At 31.0% G+C, this 23,631-nt stretch overlaps 2 protein-coding genes across 4 annotated transcripts in view; both read right to left on the bottom strand.

Annotated features, from left to right (window-relative positions):
* LOC111626723 (complement C3 alpha chain-like) overlaps positions 1-9,309 on the bottom strand; it is a 19,933-nt gene extending 10,624 nt beyond the window's left edge. The window contains exons 1-9 of the mRNA XM_023370204.1: positions 9,259-9,309; positions 9,009-9,177; positions 8,751-8,917; positions 7,825-7,980; positions 5,757-5,867; positions 2,451-2,561; positions 2,277-2,352; positions 2,005-2,107; positions 117-204 (exon numbers count right to left, since the gene is read on the bottom strand). Of these exons, the coding sequence (XP_023225972.1) occupies positions 117-204; positions 2,005-2,107; positions 2,277-2,352; positions 2,451-2,561; positions 5,757-5,867; positions 7,825-7,980; positions 8,751-8,917; positions 9,009-9,177; positions 9,259-9,309 (1,032 nt within the window). The remainder of the gene's footprint in view (positions 1-116; positions 205-2,004; positions 2,108-2,276; positions 2,353-2,450; positions 2,562-5,756; positions 5,868-7,824; positions 7,981-8,750; positions 8,918-9,008; positions 9,178-9,258) is intronic.
* On the bottom strand, positions 9,121-23,631 carry LOC111626727 (complement C3-like). Of its 3 annotated transcripts, XM_023370209.1 has the most exons (25): positions 23,536-23,631; positions 22,391-22,483; positions 22,140-22,303; positions 21,091-21,297; positions 20,704-20,774; positions 19,674-19,817; positions 19,567-19,609; positions 19,414-19,498; positions 19,190-19,289; positions 18,886-19,122; positions 18,634-18,810; positions 17,725-17,847; positions 16,857-16,925; positions 16,253-16,447; positions 15,005-15,154; positions 14,803-14,938; positions 14,539-14,722; positions 13,532-13,760; positions 12,462-12,671; positions 12,136-12,235; positions 11,764-11,865; positions 10,315-10,503; positions 10,160-10,235; positions 9,259-9,333; positions 9,121-9,177 (listed from the first exon to the last, which is right to left on the bottom strand). In XM_023370209.1, coding segments are annotated over exons 1-24 (3,135 nt in total). In that variant the 5' UTR covers positions 23,586-23,631; the 3' UTR covers positions 9,121-9,177; positions 9,259-9,332. The 3 variants fall into 3 exon arrangements, with proteins under 3 accessions (XP_023225977.1, XP_023225978.1, XP_023225979.1); XM_023370210.1 differs by lacking the exon at positions 11,764-11,865; XM_023370211.1 differs by lacking the exons at positions 20,704-20,774; positions 22,140-22,303; positions 22,391-22,483; positions 23,536-23,631 and having other exon boundaries at positions 21,091-21,199.

Here is a 23,631-nt window from a genome sequence, read left to right as displayed (position 1 = left end):
TTCATTGGTTAAGTGCAAACGTGCAGCCAACGACCAGTATTCAGTGATTTTATTCCAACAGAATATGTATCAACAGAATATGTACCAGTGGTGGCTGAAAGCGAAATTTTACTTACATTATTTAAATCTCCTTTAATTGGACTGAATCCAGTGAATATTCCAGCCTCAATAATAGTCATGTTTGAATCTTCAGTAGAAAGATATCTACAGAGAATCAAAATCAACATATAATTAAATTCTTGATACTTTAAATTATATACTTATATATATATATATATATAATTAACGTGATAATTCGACTTTTATGAAAAGTGGCCATTATGTTATTAAACAGTCATATGAATTTTTAAATTGCTTATAAATTAGTTAACCATTTTGAAAACTTTTTCTACTGTATGCAAGTTAAGATAGTCTTTTAACCACAGCTTTTATCAGTTTGTAAGACTCTTCCTAACTAGAACTTCAATCCAGAGTTTCTAGAAGAGCAAGTAGGTACCTTTATTGTCTTGGTCATCCATCCTATGTTAACGTTTTAATGCTTTTGTTAATATAATTATGAATACGAATGGAAATCCTACAGTAAAGCTTTGTAATTTATGTATTAAACAACGAGTTATCTTTTTCCTGCAACTTTAATGAGATGGCTGGGGTAGTTCAAGTTGCCAGCCGAAATTTCTGGGAAACTTGTAATTAAATGTGGTCAAACAACACCAGAAATTCTTCATAGATGGTCTGTATTCAAGACTGTATGTCAGATCTTAACTGCCTTGCCTACTATTAATTTTTTGACCACAATCGGTTCATGATTGTGGTCAAAAAATTAATAGTAGGCAAGGTGATGTTTTTAGTGCTTACAGCAAAGTGTTATACATGAAAAAGGACAACATTTGTGAAGTTTTTATGTAATAAATTATTTGAATAATATATGAATATAGTTTTTAAAATGGTTTAGAGACGCTAACTAAAAATATTTAAGTTGTTATTCAGATAACATGACTCATGTATTGAGAAAAATCTTCATCAGTCTGAGAAACCTGTCGCAGTGTGTCGTGTCAACTTTTGCCTTTAGTCTTGATCTTAAGCTAACATATTAAACAAATTGTAATATTGGCTTCAATGATATTCAGGTAAGAATTGTATACCTTGTTGTTAATTATAAAAAATATTAAATTTGATACATTTTGATAAAAAAAAATTCCATCTGTACCAAATTTAATATAGAGAAATTAGAGCAGTTTGGTTCCTGTTGGTTCTCATGATAGGTGTGATATAAACAAATATATTATTATATATGTAATGTACTGTAGAATTCCAATTTAGATCATACTTTTATTGGTAAGCCACCGGACAAACCGTCTATTCTATTGTTAAGAAGTTTTACTCTGAAAAAAAGATTGTCGAGTAATCGGAATGACAGCTCATTGCTCTGTGTACCAGCGATTGAACTTGGATTGGTCAGAAAGCTTTAGCATTTTTTGAAAGGTAATCAAATCGGATATGTTAAACCTTTTACTCTCCATCCAATTGCCCATTGTGGATCTCATAATTGGCTTGCTAAAACGGCTTTCTTAGTGATTGCGGAGTAACAGTTTAAAAAATTTCAAAGGCATCTGTAAGCATGAATGTAAGGAATTGTGATAATTACATGATCTGAAGAGTCCATAGAAAATCACAAGATACTAGATTGCATTCAGACATGTAGAATCTTTAGACTGCTGTCACGTTAAAGAAATTTATAATTTATTTAAGTTATATTTTATACGAAAAGNAGGAAAAACTTTTTAGGATGAGAACAATGTAAAAAAGGCTATTTCTGAATATTTTGATTCAAAACCGAAATCATTTCACAAAGACGGGATTAAAAAGCTACCATCAAGATGGAAAGAAATTGTACAAAATAATGATGAATACATTATAGATAGAAATAAGATTTGATTAAAATTTTTTGTTGCTGTTTTTGTAGATAAAAATGCGCACGAACTTATGGACTGACCTGATACTTACCTGCTACATATTTCAACTTCAAAAATAAGTTTACTTTGAGGATTGACCGAATGAGGACTGTTGACGAAATGAAATTCGTGTACATTTATGACTTCTCCACATTCTATTAATTTGTATATATGAAATAAATTAAATAAAATTAAAAATTAAGCGATAAAAGTAAAAAAGGTAATTGTTTCACTTCAAATTAGTCATCACTAGCTAATAAATATATAACCAGATATAAAAATTTATGATTAATTTTATAACATAGACCTATTGAAATGCGTTACCTTTTTTACAATAAGGATTATTTTTTTCCGTTGAAAAGTGATTGTTTACTTCAGAAACATGTACAGTAGTTTCGAACTAATATAAATAGAAAACTTTATTTAGCCAAATAATACTGTACTTATAATTTAAGACTATAAATAAAAAGTAGCAGTTGTGTAAATCTAAATACTTACTAGACATGTCTCTTTCTGATCTTCTGCTACATTATATCTTAATTTTACTGATAATAATCCAATTCCCCTTCCACTCACGTTCAAGTATAACATACCATCTAATTTATCGAGCTGTACAATCAAAGTGACAAATATTTTAGCAGAAATTTAAATCACCTAAAACAGCGTCATATAAATTATTTATTTTAAATAAAATAATAATTAGTTTAGGTAAAAACAGATATGACAATTTGAACAACGCAATATCTTTATGATGTATGTTTTAGTGGACAAAAGAAATTCAGAAAGAGAGCGGGTCCTATTGTAACAAGCCCATTTGGGAACAGGCTAGCTAGTGATAAATTGGGTCTTACATCTCCGGATGGATCTCTTGTAAAAAATTCTTAAGGTTTTTCGACCCATTCGGATCCCAGGACCCAATAACAAGCTTCAATCTTGGCCTCTTGGCATCTCCGTTAAGGCTATTTAAGATTGACACTTTAGTGTAAGCTTCGAAAACGATTGAAAATAGTCTTAGAATCCAGAAGTTATTTGTGTTCATTTTGTTTATATGTTCGTTTTTTCTTAGTTATTATTTAGTCCTGGATTTGCAGTGTACCACAAAGTAAGGTTAAACAGACAATCACTTACACACTCACTCAAAAGATTTAAAGTTACTTAAACGGTAATTACTTATTGTAAACTTTGAAAAGTACCACCAAAGAACTTTTTCATACAACTGATTATAATATATTAACGGGTATAATAATTTTTTACTGTGCTAATTGTCTCATATTATTCTCATATTATGAGGCAATTTGCACGGATTAGGTGGGCATACCAAGTAATGATTATTACAGGATATACAATGTATGAAGCCATCCTCATGGTACAACACTGGGAGCAGTGGAAAGATACATTTAAAGCCGTCAACTCGTAATATCACCACGCCCTTCGCTATCACACTAATCGTTGCGTGGTATTACTAAGTGATGGATAACAAACGTTTTCGTAACCATTTCTGAGTTTTTCAGGTTTACTTAATTTCAAAAATAAGCTGGATCTTTTCGAATCATTCATAAATATAAATTCGAACATAAAATCAAACATTAAGACGAAGAGTTCGAATAAGGCGAACACGACTTTAAATACGATAGAACACTAAATAACGTTGAAAATGTTTAGAAGGGTCTAAAAATATATTCGATTCTAAGCAAAAATGCAAAAAAAAGTATCTAAAATAGTATAGTAGAAGCCGAGTTCTTCGGGGTAATCTTTAATCCTATCCCTCTCCCCGCAAGAGAAATTTCCAAAAAATCCCTTTTTAGTGTACGTTCTCGTGACTTACCGTAACTGTGTACCAAATTTCAACTTCCAACTCTTAACCGTTTGGGCTCTGCGCTTATTAGTATTATTGTAATGTTCCCAGGCTTTTGTGTAGCGTGTGTAATATGACACCTATACAGGAAAGAACCACAGGTACAGTACAATAAGCACCCTATCTATCCCCCACAGATGACTTATTTCCTGAGAGAGTTATGTGTACAGTACTTGCTGATTTTTTTCAGTGCATGTGTTTTATAAATTGTGAGTGTTTGGAATGACTATGTCTATAATGTGTGAGGGTCAGGTGGTCGTCAAAAGTTACATTACGTTAAGTTAGGATAGGGTTCTGCCATCAGGTGTATTTTGTCGGATACAATTTAACAATAAAACAATAATTTATATACACATATCATATCCAAGATTTTAAAGTTTTTTTGCATTATGTGTTGAATTTAATTAAACTTATAAGTTGTGTTTTATATATTGTGAGTGTTTGGAATGACTATGTCTATAATGTGTAAGGGTAAGGTGGTCGTCAAAAGTTACTTTGAATAATATATGAATATAGTTTTTAAAATGGTTTAGAGACGTCTTGGCCAATCTATGTAATAACATTACATATGTAACTATGCAATAACATGGCCTTTTTTATCAGGCCAGTCCATAAGTTCGTGCGTATTTTATGACCTTGAGAAAAATCTTGTTTTGCTTTTAAAAATGCCATCTAATGTGATACATTTTACACTGGAGTGTTCAATTGGATCTCATTCATATAATACGGTTCAGAATTGGGAACATTTCAGTTGTTTATTTTCGTTAAAATGGAAGTAACAGATGAATATAAGAGACATGTTTTATACTTTTTATTTTTAAGTGATGAGAATGCTACAAATGCAGCCAAAAAATTAAATACTGTTCATAATCAAACTGTAATTAGTGTAAGGACTGTGCAGAAGTGGTTTGAAAGATGTAGAAATAATGATTTTAGTGTGGAGGACAAGGCTCGTACTGGAAGACCTGTTAACTTTGATGATAATGCTCTCTCTACACTAGTTGAAGCAGAACCATCTTTAACAGTTGATGAAATTGCGGAACGTTTAAATTCATCCCATGGAACTGTTCATAGACATCTACAACAAATCGGAAAAGTTTCAAAGCTAGGAAAATGGATACCACATGAACTGTCAATAGCTAACTGACAACAACGTCAACTGCTCAACTCAAAAGCTTCAACTGGGAAATTTTACCTCATCCACCATATTTGCCAGATATTGCTCCCAGTGATTATCATCTTTTTCGGAGTTTGCAGAATTTTTTAAAAGGAAAAACTTTTTAGGATGAGAACAATGTAAAAAAGGCTATTTCTGAATATTTTGATTCAAAACCGAAATCATTTCACAAAGACGGGATTAAAAAGCTACCATCAAGATGGAAAGAAATTGTACAAAATAATGATGAATACATTATAGATAGAAATAAGATTTGATTAAAATTTTTTGTTGCTGTTTTTGTAGATAAAAATGCGCACGAACTTATGGACTGACCTGATACTTACCTGCTACATATTTCAACTTCAAAAATAAGTTTACTTTGAGGATTGACCGAATGAGGACTGTTGACGAAATGAAATTCGTGTACATTTATGACTTCTCCACATTCTATTAATTTGTATATATGAAATAAATTAAATAAAATTAAAAATTAAGCGATAAAAGTAAAAAAGGTAATTGTTTCACTTCAAATTAGTCATCACTAGCTAATAAATATATAACCAGATATAAAAATTTATGATTAATTTTATAACATAGACCTATTGAAATGCGTTACCTTTTTTACAATAAGGATTATTTTTTTCCGTTGAAAAGTGATTGTTTACTTCAGAAACATGTACAGTAGTTTCGAACTAATATAAATAGAAAACTTTATTTAGCCAAATAATACTGTACTTATAATTTAAGACTATAAATAAAAAGTAGCAGTTGTGTAAATCTAAATACTTACTAGACATGTCTCTTTCTGATCTTCTGCTACATTATATCTTAATTTTACTGATAATAATCCAATTCCCCTTCCACTCACGTTCAAGTATAACATACCATCTAATTTATCGAGCTGTACAATCAAAGTGACAAATATTTTAGCAGAAATTTAAATCACCTAAAACAGCGTCATATAAATTATTTATTTTAAATAAAATAATAATTAGTTTAGGTAAAAACAGATATGACAATTTGAACAACGCAATATCTTTATGATGTATGTTTTAGTGGACAAAAGAAATTCAGAAAGAGAGCGGGTCCTATTGTAACAAGCCCATTTGGGAACAGGCTAGCTAGTGATAAATTGGGTCTTACATCTCCGGATGGATCTCTTGTAAAAAATTCTTAAGGTTTTTCGACCCATTCGGATCCCAGGACCCAATAACAAGCTTCAATCTTGGCCTCTTGGCATCTCCGTTAAGGCTATTTAAGATTGACACTTTAGTGTAAGCTTCGAAAACGATTGAAAATAGTCTTAGAATCCAGAAGTTATTTGTGTTCATTTTGTTTATATGTTCGTTTTTTCTTAGTTATTATTTAGTCCTGGATTTGCAGTGTACCACAAAGTAAGGTTAAACAGACAATCACTTACACACTCACTCAAAAGATTTAAAGTTACTTAAACGGTAATTACTTATTGTAAACTTTGAAAAGTACCACCAAAGAACTTTTTCATACAACTGATTATAATATATTAACGGGTATAATAATTTTTTACTGTGCTAATTGTCTCATATTATTCTCATATTATGAGGCAATTTGCACGGATTAGGTGGGCATACCAAGTAATGATTATTACAGGATATACAATGTATGAAGCCATCCTCATGGTACAACACTGGGAGCAGTGGAAAGATACATTTAAAGCCGTCAACTCGTAATATCACCACGCCCTTCGCTATCACACTAATCGTTGCGTGGTATTACTAAGTGATGGATAACAAACGTTTTCGTAACCATTTCTGAGTTTTTCAGGTTTACTTAATTTCAAAAATAAGCTGGATCTTTTCGAATCATTCATAAATATAAATTCGAACATAAAATCAAACATTAAGACGAAGAGTTCGAATAAGGCGAACACGACTTTAAATACGATAGAACACTAAATAACGTTGAAAATGTTTAGAAGGGTCTAAAAATATATTCGATTCTAAGCAAAAATGCAAAAAAAAGTATCTAAAATAGTATAGTAGAAGCCGAGTTCTTCGGGGTAATCTTTAATCCTATCCCTCTCCCCGCAAGAGAAATTTCCAAAAAATCCCTTTTTAGTGTACGTTCTCGTGACTTACCGTAACTGTGTACCAAATTTCAACTTCCAACTCTTAACCGTTTGGGCTCTGCGCTTATTAGTATTATTGTAATGTTCCCAGGCTTTTGTGTAGCGTGTGTAATATGACACCTATACAGGAAAGAACCACAGGTACAGTACAATAAGCACCCTATCTATCCCCCACAGATGACTTATTTCCTGAGAGAGTTATGTGTATAGTACTTGCTGATTTTTTTCAGTGCATGTGTTTTATATATTGTGAGTGTTTGGAATGACTATGTCTATAATGTGTAAGGGTAAGGTGGTCGTCAAAAGTTACATTACGTTAAGTTAGGATAGGGTTCTGCCATCAGGTGTATTTTGTCGGATACAATTTGACAATAAAATAATAATTTATATACAGAAAGTAGAGAAATGAAAGTAGCAATTTATAATTTAGAAAAATGATTATTAAAATATGTATTATATGTAACAGATCGTTGATATTTTGATAACAATTAATTCTCCAGATCTTCGCATAATGTTGAATATAAAATTATTACTATATTATTTTCATCAGTCGTGTTGTAGCATTCTATGCACTTCTATAGAATTTCATTCGCGAATAAAGACTAGAGAATAGTGCATATTTTGGAATTTTGATGCGAAAAGAAGTACAATTACCTATTTGATATGGAAAAAAAAGAATAATGGACGAACCACTTCAGAAATATACGAGTAAAAATGTTTTAAGTAAATTGATTTATAACATTTAGCTTACCTCCATTCGTTGAAGGATTAAACCATTTTCATTGTTAATATGTATTGTTCTCACCGCGCCTTTATCGTGGTTGGTCGAAACGTTGCACGTTAATGATATATTTGTGAATTTCGATTTTATGACGTATTGTGATAATGCTTGTAGTGCCAGTGTAGCCTGTAAATGAAATGAAAAAATAATAGAATAATACAGAAGTATTATATGCAATTTTATATATTTACATAAATTTCTTTACGATTTTCAAAGTACTGAATATGGGCGACCGAGATGGTAAAAGTGCCAACCTACCACAATAGGCACCTTTATTAAATTTCACAGCTGTTTTCACTTCTTGGCCACTTCCACTGTTGATCTAGCAGCCTTTTATATGTTGATTGTGGACATAAAAAAGCCCTCACAATATCCACAGAGTGAAGAATTCAAAACACAAGTTACAGTAATTATAAAATTTATAGTTTAACTATATATGATTGAGTCGAAGAGATGGCTCTGATTTACATGTAGATTAACGCCATGTGTTCGAATTTTTACGGCAAATTTACAAAAACAGTAGAGCGTCGTTTATCAGAAACGTCGGTTATCCGAAAGAATTCCAGTCAGCAAATTTAAATTTTCGCTAGAGCTGTGGTGCTGCAATTTGTGGCTATATCTTGGGCTACTCCAATATTATTTTTATTGATGTATGTGTTTTAGCTGGCAGTACTGGCACTATTGTGTGGTGTTTTTCTGAGGTGACGCAACGGATAAAAATTTCAACATGGGATAGATTAATATGTTTTTTCGTGCATAATCGGTTATCCAAAAAAATAAGTTACCCGAACAACCCCAGTCCCCAATTGATTCGGATAAACGACGCTCTACTGTATAACAATGATTAATAATAGAAATCCCACAGTATAAATATTTTATAAAGTACTCATAAATACCTGACTAGAAGGAAAGTAGCCTCCATCAAGACGTTGTTTATTCATCCAATTGACAATTGAAAGAGATGTTGACATATTTTCCAATTGCAATTGAGTTAAAAGGCCATAAGCAGAGATTTCTATCGATTTAGATATTGAAGATTTATCCCAATACCTTTGATTTAATTCTAATTGAGATAATATAAAGAATTCTTAAAAATCACTAAATAAATGAAGATGTTCAATTTACTGTATTTTATTATACTTAAAGACATTTACCTTCATCATAAGCTGACATTCCTATAAGTTTTTCGTTTGCTCGCTGCTTTTTCTGACTATTTGTTACTGCAAGAGCGTAAGCAGTTAATGCCATGATATATGAATCATTTATGGATTCGTACTGCATTTCCAAAAATGATTTCGCATTTAGCCGAGCACAAGTTGAATTCTACAAATATAGTTATAATAATAATTGAAATATTTCAACATTTAATTTACTTTTTAAAAATCTTTAGTAGATTTTACTTACTACATAACTACATTTACATTCTTGCAAAATAGTGAGCAAAAATGCAGTCATAGGGATTTTTCCATTACCTCCTGTCTATGAAAGAAAGTATTTTGTTTAATGAATTTATTATTTTTGTATAATCTGAATGATTTACCATTATATTTCTTAATATAATTGGATAGTAATCTTCGAATGATCCATCAAAATTTTGTTTTGAAATTAACCATTGAATTCCATTGCAGATGACATTTTCATCTATATAAATAAATTTGCTGGCCTGACAAAATAGTTTATTGACAAATGCTGTTAACCTACAAATCATAATATTTATAAAATAAATAATATGTAGAGAAATATACATTTTTTAACATACAGTATTACTCTGGTGATTTCTAAATAACAACACAATTTAGTGATTAAAATGGCTCTCAAATTCTAGAAGATAATCATTGCAATGACTATCTCTACAAATACAGTAATGATGCAAAAACCATTGAAAGAGTATAGTAGATGTTCATTTATCGATTGTATGCTTAATGATTATATTACGTCGAACATGTTCATACAAGTATAATTATTTATAGTGTACAAAGTATGAAACAATCGAAAGAATATAATTTTTAAAGCTGAAGAATCTCATGAAAATGGCATACAAAAGAATTATCATGCAATACCTCAATGATTAGCTTTCATTTATGAACTTTGTAAATTCTTTTAGGTTGGTACTCGGCAATTTTCATACACAGACCGTCGAGCCAATCACTCGTTACCCAGTTCTTTCCCATTATATCCATCGAGACTCACGAGAGCCAAGCCCAACTGGACCGATAATGAACGTGATAAACAATCACGCTCTTTATAAACAATAAAAATGGACAATAATAAAATAATCATTAGAGATTAATTAAAATGAAGTTACCAAATGCTGGAAGGTTTGTGCTTCCAGACAGAGAATGAACCATCTTTATTTCTGAAACTGAGTGCTCTTTCATAACCTATAATAAAAAGATTGATATTTAAATAAAGCTATTTTTTCTTTCAGTATTTTATCGACGTAAAGCAAGATCTTCGAACCTTCACTCATAATATCATATAATCTCTTTTCGATTTTCATATTAATTTTGTCTCTATTTTTCAACAAGTTAAAAGTGTATGTTGCTAGACCCATGTACATCATTGTCTGATCGCAACGGCCAAAGGGCATTTCGATTAAGTGTTGTGGATCGAGTAATGTTGTTTGTAGTGTAGGACCACATTCGGTACCTGAAATGAATACAATTTTATTTACAATCAGATAAATTACAGTGTAATTTTCAGAAATGTTCTTACTTATTTAACAGCTTAAGGAAAATATAGAATTACCAGTAAGTTATAAATATAAAGAACAGGTGAAAAATAGAAAGTCATTGGTGTAAACATGAAAATGATGTTATGATGAACTAGAAGTTTGAAATGGTACTCCTAATTATGGTCAATGGGATGGCCAAAGCAGTCAAGGTTTCAGTCTACTATTTCTTCATTGAATTATATAATAAACCCTGAGGAACGGAGCCCAATAAATCGAATACCGTCTTCCAACCCACTGTGAGTCTCGGCCATACTTATAATAGGAATAATTAAAAGTCCAGCTTAGTTTTCATAAGGGCAGAATGAGTCAAAAATGGAAAATGTACGTGTTAATATTCGCATCCCCTGAAGTCAAAGTACTTTTTTATTTAGATAAAAATACGCAGTACATACATAATGCACAACACAAGTGTTATGAGCAATTTCTGCGTATAAAAACGCCTAAGGCATGTGAACCACAAATTGAAGATCCACATTACTGAAGATTAATTCAAATCGTTCAGACCATGCCTGAATACTCCTTTCTTATGAAGCTGTGTTATGAAAATAATGCCAGTGTGAGAGTGTTCTTTAAGAGTTATGACACTGGAAGGCATTAAGACGAAACTTTTTGCCTCTAATAACGCCATTCCCTTGTTGTGAGTTTTGGAATTAAATTATTTTCCGAAGAAATTTGGAACAAAATGGTTTTCGCTTGTCCCGAAACGTCAGCATACAAAATTTGGTTAAGTTTAAACTCCTACATATCCCTCTAGACAGTGTTGAATAGGAGTACTTTAATTAAATCACTTGGTATTTATATGAATAATTCATTTCACCTAAAATGTTTCATTGTATGACAATAGGAAAATAATTAAAAGAAAATTTTGTAAATTACAGTCGACCCTCTTATAACACTGTTGATAATCCCGTTTTATATGAATTCCGTGTTGTACGAGTCACTTAGATTTTACAAATACGTGAGCCGTTCACAGCCCGGGCACACGTATTTGTAAAATCTAAGTGACTCGTACAACATGAAATTCATATAAAACGGAATTATCAACAGTGTTATAGGGGGATCGACTGTATTTATAACCTTCCCTTTTACTGTAGAAGAAAAGAATATTACGTTTCTTGGCATATTGCAAGGAATTATTTCAAATTTATTCATACTTATTAGAATGTAACCCTTACCAACCAGACATATGGCACTCATTTCAGTTCCAAGAATGTATGGTTTCTTCGGTTGGAGACTTAATTTAATCACCTGAAGTTGCTTCGCTGTATCTATATTATCTAATTTATAGAATTAATTAATTAATTAACGTGCGATATCGTTTTACATTATTATATATTAAAAATTCAAGTAAAATATGGAGTGGGCAAAACACAACTAAAATACTGCTTATTTTAAGATCAGTTAACACCAATTTATAACAGTTACATTTCATTATATCTATTGGTTAACTAACTTCTGGGCTATCCTGTGTACACAGTGCGTTGTTTTATATTATAATTATGAATTTGTGTATGTTAAATTGTTCAGAACGTAATATAAAAACGTACCTGATAAAACCTCTGTAACGACGTTTAATTTTTTCTTTTTTTGTTGGTTTGTTGGATCTAACGTAACGAAAATATCCACTTCTTCAGTAACACCTTCGGCCTGAATATGTATAATATAAAATATGTTAATGGTCGTATCTTCCACACCATTTTGCTATCCTTATTTAGTTGAATACTAGTGGGTATGGAAGAAAGGTCTTCTAGGTATTCTTACTAAGAAGGCCTTTTTTCCATCCCTCACACTAAGAAGGACATTTTAAATAAAAAGCTGTGTTGTTAATGTACTAAACTTTAAACTTTTAGAAAATAAGGCTGAAATTTCTTACCACTACATGCAATTTTTTGACAACAGTATCTTCATCGTAATGGCTTAGAGCCACAATACGAATAAAATAATCCCCAGCCTCTAATGGAACAACTAAAAAGTTCACTGTCCTTGCAGAAAGAGGATCAATTATAATTTTCTTTTGTTCGCTTTTCTCACCTTCTTTTACGCCAGTATATAGGTTTTTAACACCACAAAAATAGACAGTCACCTAAAAGTTTATAAATAGACAGAAGTTATAATATAATTACATACATGGTTAATGAAGTAAATTTAAAAATGCATACAGTTCTTACTAATAACAAATAAGATATCAAAGTATAGGGTAACTTGTCACAATGTAGTAGGTGGTAACGATGTGTAGATTATTGTACAAAGTACAGGTTGATCATAAAGGCATTGTACTCTGATACAAAATTTTTAACAATTATTGTGTATGAATATTTTGAGAATCTAATCACACTATAAATACTAATCATAAAGTATTCTCCATAGCCAAGTGACAAAGTCCAACAGGTAAGTGGTCCGATATCAGCAGCGATTAAATAGAACAACTAAAAATTGCATTGTAACTGTAGAATGGGGTTCCTTCTTCTGCTTTTTTTCAAATTTTACTTTAATACACAGATTATAGTAATTAGAATTTAAGTTAACATGTGCATGTACGTGAACGGGTAATGAAAACAATGTATTTTCTCTCCCTAGAACGCTTAAAAGCATGTCTGAGGGGGCGCCATTCTATTGTATTCTTATGTTATGTATGCATTATTAGTACGTGTAGATTGTACATAAAGTTATCGTCTGCCTACTATTGTGAAAAATCGTTTTTCTTGTAATTCAGGTTTGTATCAAGACATTGCTGTCTATTCTCATGTTTGCTGGTCTCTTGCCAGCTAGGTTTATAATGGAAAACTGATGGCAGATGTATTTAGTTTCACGCGTATCGCTAACAAATCAATGTATGAAATAAAAGTGATCAAGATGTTAATTATTATGTTACATATCATAAAATACTGTTATAATTCAGAAACAATAAATACAAAACACTTCACAATTTATAAGTGTACTCACTGGCAATTTCTGTGGAAAATAGTTGATTACAGTTGCTTCAAGATACAATTCTTCATTGCGTACAACAGAATGTGGAAAATTAACTCGAAGAAAGACACTTTTAAATGATTTCACTTCCATCAGATTAGAAATGCACATTCCCCATTGAGGTGATATACTAATTGTTTGCATAGTCCACGATGTGATGCCGTTCGGTAATTTTGTATTGGCGACTGCAATTCCATCTGATCTAATAGAAAACTTTCATTATACACAATATTTTTCTGCATAATGTTATTAAAATACTTTTAGTGAAATAAAAATATAAGTTAACTGAAAGTAAAGCGATAAGTATTTCAATATACTATCAGAATTTCATATAACTGCAATTGACACTCGGTGTTATGAACAAAGAAATAACTATTTTAAAAGCAACTTGACTGAATCTGATTGTTTCAAGACGTTTGTTGATGTGAGAATGTCGAATTCAGCTATTATTACAGGAAAAATCTGCTTGTGCAGAATTAATTAATTAGTGTTATGTTTTAATTGAAGGTGCGTAAAGTCTCTATAATAAGAATTAACTATTGCAGTGGTACGGAGTTCCTCACTTATATTTAAGTCTTTTGTAGACACATTTTAATATTAAGGAGTAAAACACATAAAATTACCAGGCTGAATGAGTGATGGAATAAAAGAAATCAACAAATTTGCAATCTGCCAATGGAATTTGCCTACCTGGAGGAAACTATTCCCTGTTTAGGAGGTGTTAAGACAAGTAAAAGAAACTAAGGGTAGATAAATGTAGAAGTGAAGTATTGTGTTCAGTTTAATTTGCATCTTTACTTATAAAATCTTCATGAAGTCTTACTCCTATCAAAATATGACACACCACCTCTCTATTTCTCCACTTCCCTCGACCTTTAACCATCAAAATTTAACAGCCCCTCATATACAAGCCATTATAGCCCCCCACACACAGTAAAAGACTTAAACAATATTAATTCAAAAATAATTAAACAAAATACCCAATTTCGAAATCCTCAAATAACCATGTATCTGGGAAATCAGTTCGAAGTGATATTTCTTCTTCTATACCTTTGTCAATGTCAACATCATGGAAGTAAAACTCGTCATCGTAAGGATCGATAAAGTCTTCTTCGTCTGTTTCTTTAAACTTGACACTTTTCAAGTAATTTATTCCCATACGATCTTGTCCAATGGAAGAAAAAGTTTTAATATTATATATCCTATAATTTATTGATATAATTCAATAATTAGAAACACATTACCATTTTCTTTATTCATTTTATTTTCTATTTCGAAATTCCCAAAAAGAAATAAACCAGAATTGAATAGAGTTTTTTGAGAATTTTCTCCCTCTCCTAATCCTGATCCATAATCGTAACTGGCAATTCTCTGGAATAACTGTATAACAGATATGTTAATTACAATTTAATTTTTCGTTAATGATCAAATAAGAAGTAAACTAACATCCTCTCTAGTAATTTTTCCTTGATTTTTCAGAGAAAATGCTACTTTGTCTACAACGAGAAGTCCTACTTTCGTCTTGGATTCTCCTTTTAAGATAAATTTCCCAACTCCTCCTGGTCGTTTATTTGTAAAATCGGGAGTTACAGTAACCTTATGAAAGAAAATTATTATAAATATTACAGTTTTCTTATAAATATCTTTTATTCTGTTCAAGCTTAAATCTCTGATGCGTGACCAAAACACTTACATTTATGGAGTATCGCATTGCATTGATACTGGATGTCCCGAAATGTACTTTAATATTGTTTAGTTTTATGTTTTGCAAGTGCAATTGTAAACATGTACCAGGATTGTTACATATTTTTAGGCCGGATGGCCTAAAAATATGTAACAATCCTGGCAAGGTGATAACAATGGTGTAACAATGGTCAAGGTAACAAGGTGTAACAATGGTCAATGGTAACAAGGTGTAACAATGGTCAAGGTGGCAGCCAACTGCTCTGGGAGACCCGGGATCAAATCCGGACAGGTCACCATCCGGTCGTCTCATTGTGGGTCTGGCCGAACCCATAATGGGCCTGCTTTAAGAGGCCCTCTTAGTGCCCACAGGGCAGAAAAAGTAAAAAAAAATTCACAGAATTGTACCAGTTTTGAAACAAAACAAGGCATGAATTTATATTTTATACTAGTTAACTGACTTTTGCTCCATCCTTTATTCGTGCGTATGTTATGAAATATAATATGGGTAATTATTAACATATATAAAAGAAAATTGAGAAATTCAAATTGATCTGGACGTAATGAATTTCTCATAGAAACTTTAATATATCTTTTTTTTTCTAGGCTCATAAAGAACGAGAGGAAGAAATAAATAAAACTCTAGCCCAGGTGTTCAAGAGCGGGTATTACATAATAAAATTTTGAATAAAATAAAAGTAGGTACCCTGTTCTGACTGTCGACTCCTTCAAGGATTCTTCAACGTTTTATAGAATTTTTATTTATTTATTTTACTAATATAATTTATAACATTAAGGTTAAAATGCTGATGAGCCAGAGTTATTGTACACACTGTTTTCATAGAAAAGATATACTTAATGTGCAAATTTATATCCTGAACTGTCATTCACATAGTCTATTGGACTAATAACCTTGGTCTAAAAGTAAAAAAAAACCTCTGTTTTTTCATGTGAACAAAACATTGCTTAAATTGATATAAATGAAGCATTTAAAAAGATTAAATTTCTTACCTCAGATTTTGCTTCACATTTTTCTTCTACTTCAATTCTCATCGAGTCCACCAGTAATTCTTTATTCAATAAAGAAAATAATAGAATTCTTATAACTGGAGACATTTCAGTGGTAATAACAAATTCCAATCGTTTCTGTTGAAATATTTTTATATGTAAATGTTCTAAAAGTAGAATTTTTCCACGAGCCATAACCTGTTGATAAAAATGAATATTTAAAGTAGCATTGTAGTGGCTTGTGAGGTATACATTCTAGGTACATTTTCTATAAGTTATTAGAGAGGTTGCGGCCGAAGTTTTCATCTGTAAAACGTGAACGTCGAACGTCAAGCGTGAACGTCGAACGTCAAGCGTAAACGTCAACCTTTAAAACGTGAACGTCAACCTTTAAAACGTGAACGTCGAACGTCAAGCGTGAACGTCGACCTTTAAAACGTGAACGTCGAACGTCAAGCGTTTTAAAGGTGAAAATATCGGCTGCAGTGTAGCATTTCTTGTAAAAATTTTTACTTACAAGAATTATATGTAAAGTATTTTTGTAAATAAAAAAGTATTACCATAAAAGTAGTGAAGAAAATCACATGAAAAATCTGTTTAAACTTACCAAATAAAATAATTTTTTTAATTTACTAGCGGGATGAGCGTAAACATTTGCAACGAACTTTTCTCCAATCTAAATAAAAATTTATATTGTCATTTGAAAAATATACTTTAACTAGCTTTTTTAAAGTATTTATATTGCTGAAACCTTATTGTTTACCATAGATAATAAATAACAAAGATACCACCATAGATGAAATGGATGCTTTCATCTCTGAAGCATAATATACTATAATAGGATAATAAATAGGATAATACCATGGATCAATTGGAATTATCTAAAAAGCTTATTGTGTTTCCATTATAAATAGTCAAATTTACTGTATAAAAGGGCATGCATATGTATGAGTTTTGACAATATTACTGTTTAAGGAATAGAAAATAATATAAATATTTACAATACTATTATATATATGCATTAGTAAATATTTTTATTTGATATTCAGTGAATGGAAAAATTTATAGAACGATAGCTTAATTTAAAAGGTTGTGTATACACACTTAAGTTTATAAAATAAGGTAACGCAATTAATAAACTATGCCAGGTGGAGTACCCCTTGAGAGAACTTTTAAGGGAAATTGACCCCTGTTTATCGTTAGAAGCACGAAGAAAACCTGAAACACATCACTTGGTAAGGTACAAACCCAAGATCAAGAACTAATGTTCAGTAATTTTATGCACTAAAACTGGTAGTTGAAAGTGGTCAAACATTTTTGTAATATTGTTTTCAGAATTCCTGAATTCATAAGTTTTTCATGACTTCAATAAACTCATGCACAAAATATCTAACTTATGCCATTGCTAATAGGGGCATCACACTCTCTTGTCACTACACTCAATTTTTTGTTATTCTGTATCTATAATTACTTACTTGAGCTTTCCTTGTTGATGCCGTTCTCGATATCGCTACAAAATTTTCGGAAGGAAATTTGTACATTGTGTGTGTCCCAGAAGCTTGTTGTCCACTTTTGTATCTGCAATCACGTGTTTTCACCTGATAAAATTGAAAAATGAAATAATTCAGAGTAAATACACATTGAGTTATTCTAAAATCTATAAATCAAACAATCTATTTGAACATTAACGATTATAAAGGATTTAATTTGTTAATACAGTTAGCAATCAATTTTTCAGAATCTCATTTAACAGTTATTTAAAATTCTTGTGATTGTCAGACACGTTCACTAAATAGACACAAATTGCATTGCGTGTGACACAGATTCACTTTGATTGTATACATTATAATTGTTGGGGATTTCTGCATTCTGTAAGACTTTTAACTCATTTCATGACCCTAGCCATCAATTCTTTTAAAAAATTAATGTATTTAGCATATGGACTGGTGTACAGAAATTAGTAAATGTAAATGCCAGAAAATACTAAGAATCTAAAAGAAAACACTTAAATTATGAATGTTGTTGACTGATGATATAACATATATAACCTACAGATTATAATGTAACAGATTTTTGAAACAGGACATGCCAGGTTAATTATAGCACTTGAAATGACTAGAATGTTAACGTAGGGAATGTCTTTTAGGCAGCACATGAACAACGTATAGGAAACTAATTAGGTATGGTGCTTGTTTCTCTCATATTTACTATAATACCGAAGTTTGTACTTTTTCTATAAAATTCCAATTGTTCATGATCATGACATATTCAGGTATAACAGGTAAGTGAAAGTGTCTGACCACTCATTCTCGTATTATTTCGTTATATCGAAGGTTAATAGTAAGGTAATCAAAGAGTTCTAAAAAATTAGTAAAAAATCTTACGATGACATGTAAATATGCAGTATCTGCTGGTGGTGTGACATAGTAAATGACACGACCTTTTCTGTCAGTGTTATGTTTCCATTCATTTACTCTTATATCTTTATTACTGGCATCTGTAATTTTAATTAAAGTGGGAATATTCGCTGCAGATCTGCCATTTAAATAGGTGATATCAGCCTGAAATGTATTAACTGACATATATTTTATAAACAAAATAAATACTCTGAAATACATTCTGTCTTCTGAACTTACCACTATCACAGACACTATTCCTGGTTTATAGTACTTGAACGAATTCTTAAATGAGATAATAAATGGAGATTTTACGAATTTGATTCGTTCTTCTCTTGAATTTTTCATCATTCCTGTTGCCGCATCTATGACAGAAACATTAACGGACAATATACTCTTGTACGAATAATACTCGACTTTTGCCATCTTTAAGACGTCCAAAGTACATAGTGAAATCTTTGTTTCTCCCTCTTTCATCTAAATATATAATTTTACTTAAAGGCTATTGAATGTATAATGTAAAATAAAACAATAGTTTACTTACAGCGACACTTTTAGTTCCTGCTGGAAATATCTCTCCATATTTATTCACAACATTCAATGCGTACACTACAATTCCATTAAGTTTCTTTCCGTAAACATACCTGTAAATGTTGCTAGATGTTTGAGTAATCTTATACCTTATAACACATTTAAAGGTGTAAGTTGGACACAAACAGAACACATAGCAATTTATACTTTACATGTTATTGAGTTTCTTATGCTTACTCTGCTTGTACAGTAAAATTAATTACTTTACTTTCAGGTAAAATTACATCTGGCACTTGAAGTTTCACAGTAAATGTTGGTAGAGCTTTAATTAAAATACATTTTATATAATATTTTATTATAATATATGTAAAAAATTTTAAATTTTCTTACTGTATTCTTCAACACGGAATGCCACAGATGTCTTTTGCTGAAACTATTTATTATTCAATTAAAATTTATATAATTTATTATGTTGTTATTATTGTTATTTCTCTCACGTTAATTCCATACGAAACTTCTATTTTCCATTTTCCTAAAATGCAGAATGGAGGAAATGTAAAATTCATTCTAGGAAATTGACCAGAGGATTGCTTCCATGGCTCTGTAAAAAGAGTTTCTTGAACAATTATGTCTTGAGGATTCTGAAATCAAACAGTATTTAAGATGAAATGAATAATATTTATTTTAATTTATGTATAAAAATGACATAGTTTATTACATATCTGGAATATCATCTGTTCAGAGAACTAATTTTGGAGCACGTTCTTTCATTACTCGATCAAAACCTCGTGCTTATGATCCAAACAAATCATAGTGTTAAACATGGTGGAGCTTAGATAAGAGCTCTATGATGAGTAGTGGTGCAACTATGCAGGTTTGCGCCTTTTGACAATCATTGTTTGGATTTCTGCACAAATATATATCCAGGGGAATGTATTCATTAGAGGATAAAAAAGTCATTGTGATTCGAAAATGTTTTTGAACAGAATGTGAGGTTCTCCTTTGCCTCAACTTTGAGATAAATGTCACGAATACGTGGAGGTATAATGCGTGTTACAGCATGGTTAATATAATAAGGCAACACAACACATGGCTAATATAACAAGGTGTGTGCCTCCCAGGAGTACTTTTTATGAGAAACCGGCTATTAAGGTGTGAGAAACGTGAAGAAAATCGAAAAACACCATGCGGCCAGCCCGGTGGTGATGTAAGAACCCGTAACTAACTACCAATGTTTAGTTCCCACAACAACTAGCAGTTTTCACATGGAACTTCCCATACTTTTAGAACCCATCAAGTATATATGTTCGAATTATATTTTATATAATACCACATTATCGACTACTTTTTAAAAGTTACTACATTAACTTACTCTCTATACTACCGTATTAGCTTTATATGAATTTTACAGATTACAGGAATGATCATTTACTTTTTAAATACTAAATTTATTGATAAAAGTAAAACATTATATTTTTAGAATAACTTCTTGTATCGTATACAATACTAAGTTATAAATTATATTACCTTTATCTGTACTCGAATTTTATAGTTTTCAGGTAATAACTTCTCGTTCAATGGAATAATTCGTATTTGTACTACAAAATATTCACTTATTAAATTAAAAATTTATATTCTTTAAAATCAAATTTAATTTAATAATATTAATTTACAGCTTTAAAGAATCTTACATCCAAAAAACAAGATAATTTTAGTACAAGTAGACCCCCCTATAACACTGTTGATAATTTCGTTTTATATGAATTCCATGTTGTACGAGTCACTTAGATTTTACAAATACGTGTGCCGGGCTGTGAATGGCTCACGTATTTGTAAAATCTAAGTGACTCGTACAACATGGAATTCATATAAAACGGAATTATCAACAGTGTTATAGGGGGTCTACTTTATTACCTCTTTGCTGCTGGTTATAAATTGGCTTGTCCGTTTGTAGAAAAACGTATCTCTTATCGTGTTCAACGAGTAATTTTATTTTTTTGTTAAATTTTTGTCCTATTTTAGCTTCTACAAGAACATATACTTTTGGTCCACCAAATCGCACATCGGTATACCTCAAAAGTTTTTCAGAATGCAATTTAATGTTTAGAAAAACTGGAATTCCTGTAATGTAATTATTTTTATTGTATTAATACTTCTGAAATTTAAAATATATAAAAGTTGTTTGTATATTTAGGATTGTTTGTGTGTTGAAACAGTAAAAATGTATAACATAGGTCCATCTAGTTACTTCTTACTTTGTAGCATGGACACTTGAGAAGTATCTCGCTGTTTTTCAAATATGGATTGATACTTGAACATTATTCATTGCCAATTGACCATCTAATTGTGAAACTGGCGAGTTCAAGACGGGTAGGATAAAAAGCCCTTTTATTGCCCACAGACGAAAGAAGTAAAATTTGCAAAAGTAATACTTAAAGGTTATGAAAATAAAACTTCATGGTCATAGGCTAAGATTTCTCAATTATGAATCTTCTGAAAATAAAATTGAAAACTTAGAGCATTAGTAAAGAAAGGAGCAGGGCATTGTAGTATGAGTGAATAAACTACAATTGACCCCCCCTCTATAACACTGTTGATCTTTCCGTTTTATATGAATTCCATGTTGTACAAGTCACTTAGATTTTACAAATACGTGTGTCAGGCTGTGGATGGCTCACATATGTGTAAAATCTAAGTGACTCGTACAACATGGAATTCATATAACACGGAATTATCAACAGTGTTATAGGGGGTTTACTGTATGTCTTCTTTACTGTTCATAAAAGACTTTTGAAATCGAAACATTATGTTGTAAACTTGTATTAAACCTACTCAGCGAGTAAATTTTGTTTCTAAAATGACATTTACAATCCAGTTTACACGTAATCATTAGAAAACGTGCCTGTATAATACAGTATATATTTTTTGGAAATATATAAAGTATAAATTGTTTTTATAGTTACCATTTTTTAAAGTAACTCTCTTCGATGAAAAAACTTTTGTCATTCCAGGAAAGTCCTTTATTGAAACTTTTAGTACTTCGTTATCAGGAACATTATACGCTATTATAGAGAATACTGTGTTTGTGTCCATAGATAATTTTTTAGGAATTGCAATAAAAATTTTTCTGAAAATATTAAAGCGAATGTTATCCAAATAATTTCAGGGAGCATTTCACACATTTTAAAATCATTTCACTTAATCTATATCTCACCCTTGGTATTCGCTGCCTACAGATATACTGTTTTTACTCCTTTGGCACATAAGCACAACAGGAAAGAATAAGAGTGAAAGCAGGAACCAATTTCTGGGATAATATAAATTCAATTTAAATAAACAGTGAAAAATATAGACGTGTTACTAAATACAATATCGCGAACGTGATATGATTAACTCCGTGCTGACATCGTTTGATTCGCTCGCTCACCCCTCATGCTTCACCCAGTTGTTCCCAATATAAACTATTTTAGAAAAATTTCGTGTCGATTCAACCTTTCACGAAAAGCCAAGTTCTTTGGACAAACCCCACCCCAGCTATAACACTGTTGATAATTCCGTTTTATATGAATTTCGTGTTGTACGAGTCACTTAGATTTTACAAATACGTGTGCCGGGCTGTGAACGGCTTACGTATTTGTAAAATCTAAATGACTCGTACAACATGGAATTCATATAAAATGGAATTATCAACAGTGTTATAGGGAGATCGACTGTATATCTCTTGCGCATAAATTACAGTGTTAACATTTAACACAAAGACAATCGATGTAAGCAGAGTCCTCGATAACCTGTACTATAACACTACAAGAAAATTATAGAGATCGAAGTTTAACATAAAAAAATATTGATCTTCGTATCATTTTGTACTTATCATGTTTGATGATAAAGTACAGCAATTACTTATCTATACTTTACTCCGTCAATAATTACTTTTATTTCCAACTGTATAATATTTAATTTAATGTATAATTAAACTGTATTAAATACTTTCGAGTTAAAACTATTCAATAGAATGACTTAGGTAATTGTTTTCAGTGTACCACTCAGGAAACCAATCCCAGGAATCCTTAAGGGACGGTCTGTCTCGGATATTCGGCCGAACTCATAAAAATATATGCTATATTAAGCTGGATAATAAAGGTATATGCCCTTTTAGTACCAATGTATAAAAAATGTTTACCATAAAGGTATTAATATATGGACTGTTAGTGTCTAGAAGGTAAAAAAATGAAAAACAAACGTTACAATAGTTGGGTGATGCAAATGATTACAAAACTGTTATTATGATTAACAATTACTTATTTATTACGTTTTCTTTAAATGAAGAATGAAATTTTATATAAAGTAACATTTACTCACGTTACTTTACTGATGGTTGCGTTGTATATAAGATAATTCTGTGCTCTCATACTCCTCTATACTTTAGTCATATCGAATGTAAAATAATTTCATTTC

The sequence above is a fragment of the Centruroides sculpturatus genome, unplaced genomic scaffold (assembly GCF_000671375.1).
Source record: "Centruroides sculpturatus isolate CEXI.00-Female unplaced genomic scaffold, Cexi_2.0 scaffold438, whole genome shotgun sequence".
Lineage (NCBI taxonomy): Eukaryota > Metazoa > Arthropoda > Arachnida > Scorpiones > Buthidae > Centruroides > Centruroides sculpturatus.
This window is presented reverse-complemented; position numbering and strand designations above follow the sequence as displayed.

What these genes read in the sequence shown, in the direction of transcription:
- LOC111626727 (XM_023370209.1), bottom strand. Translation starts at nt 23,585, where the DNA reads ATGAGAGCACAGAATTATCTTATATACAACGCAACCATCAGTAAAGTA. An exon ending in AAATTCGAGTACAGATAAAG is followed by an intron (nt 19,818 to 20,703) that starts GTAATATAATTT and finishes GTTTGATTTCAG; the next exon opens with AATCCTCAAGACATAATTGT. An exon ending in ATTTTCCACAGAAATTGCCA is followed by an intron (nt 12,672 to 13,531) that starts GTGAGTACACTT and finishes ATAAACTTTTAG; the next exon opens with GTGACTGTCTATTTTTGTGG.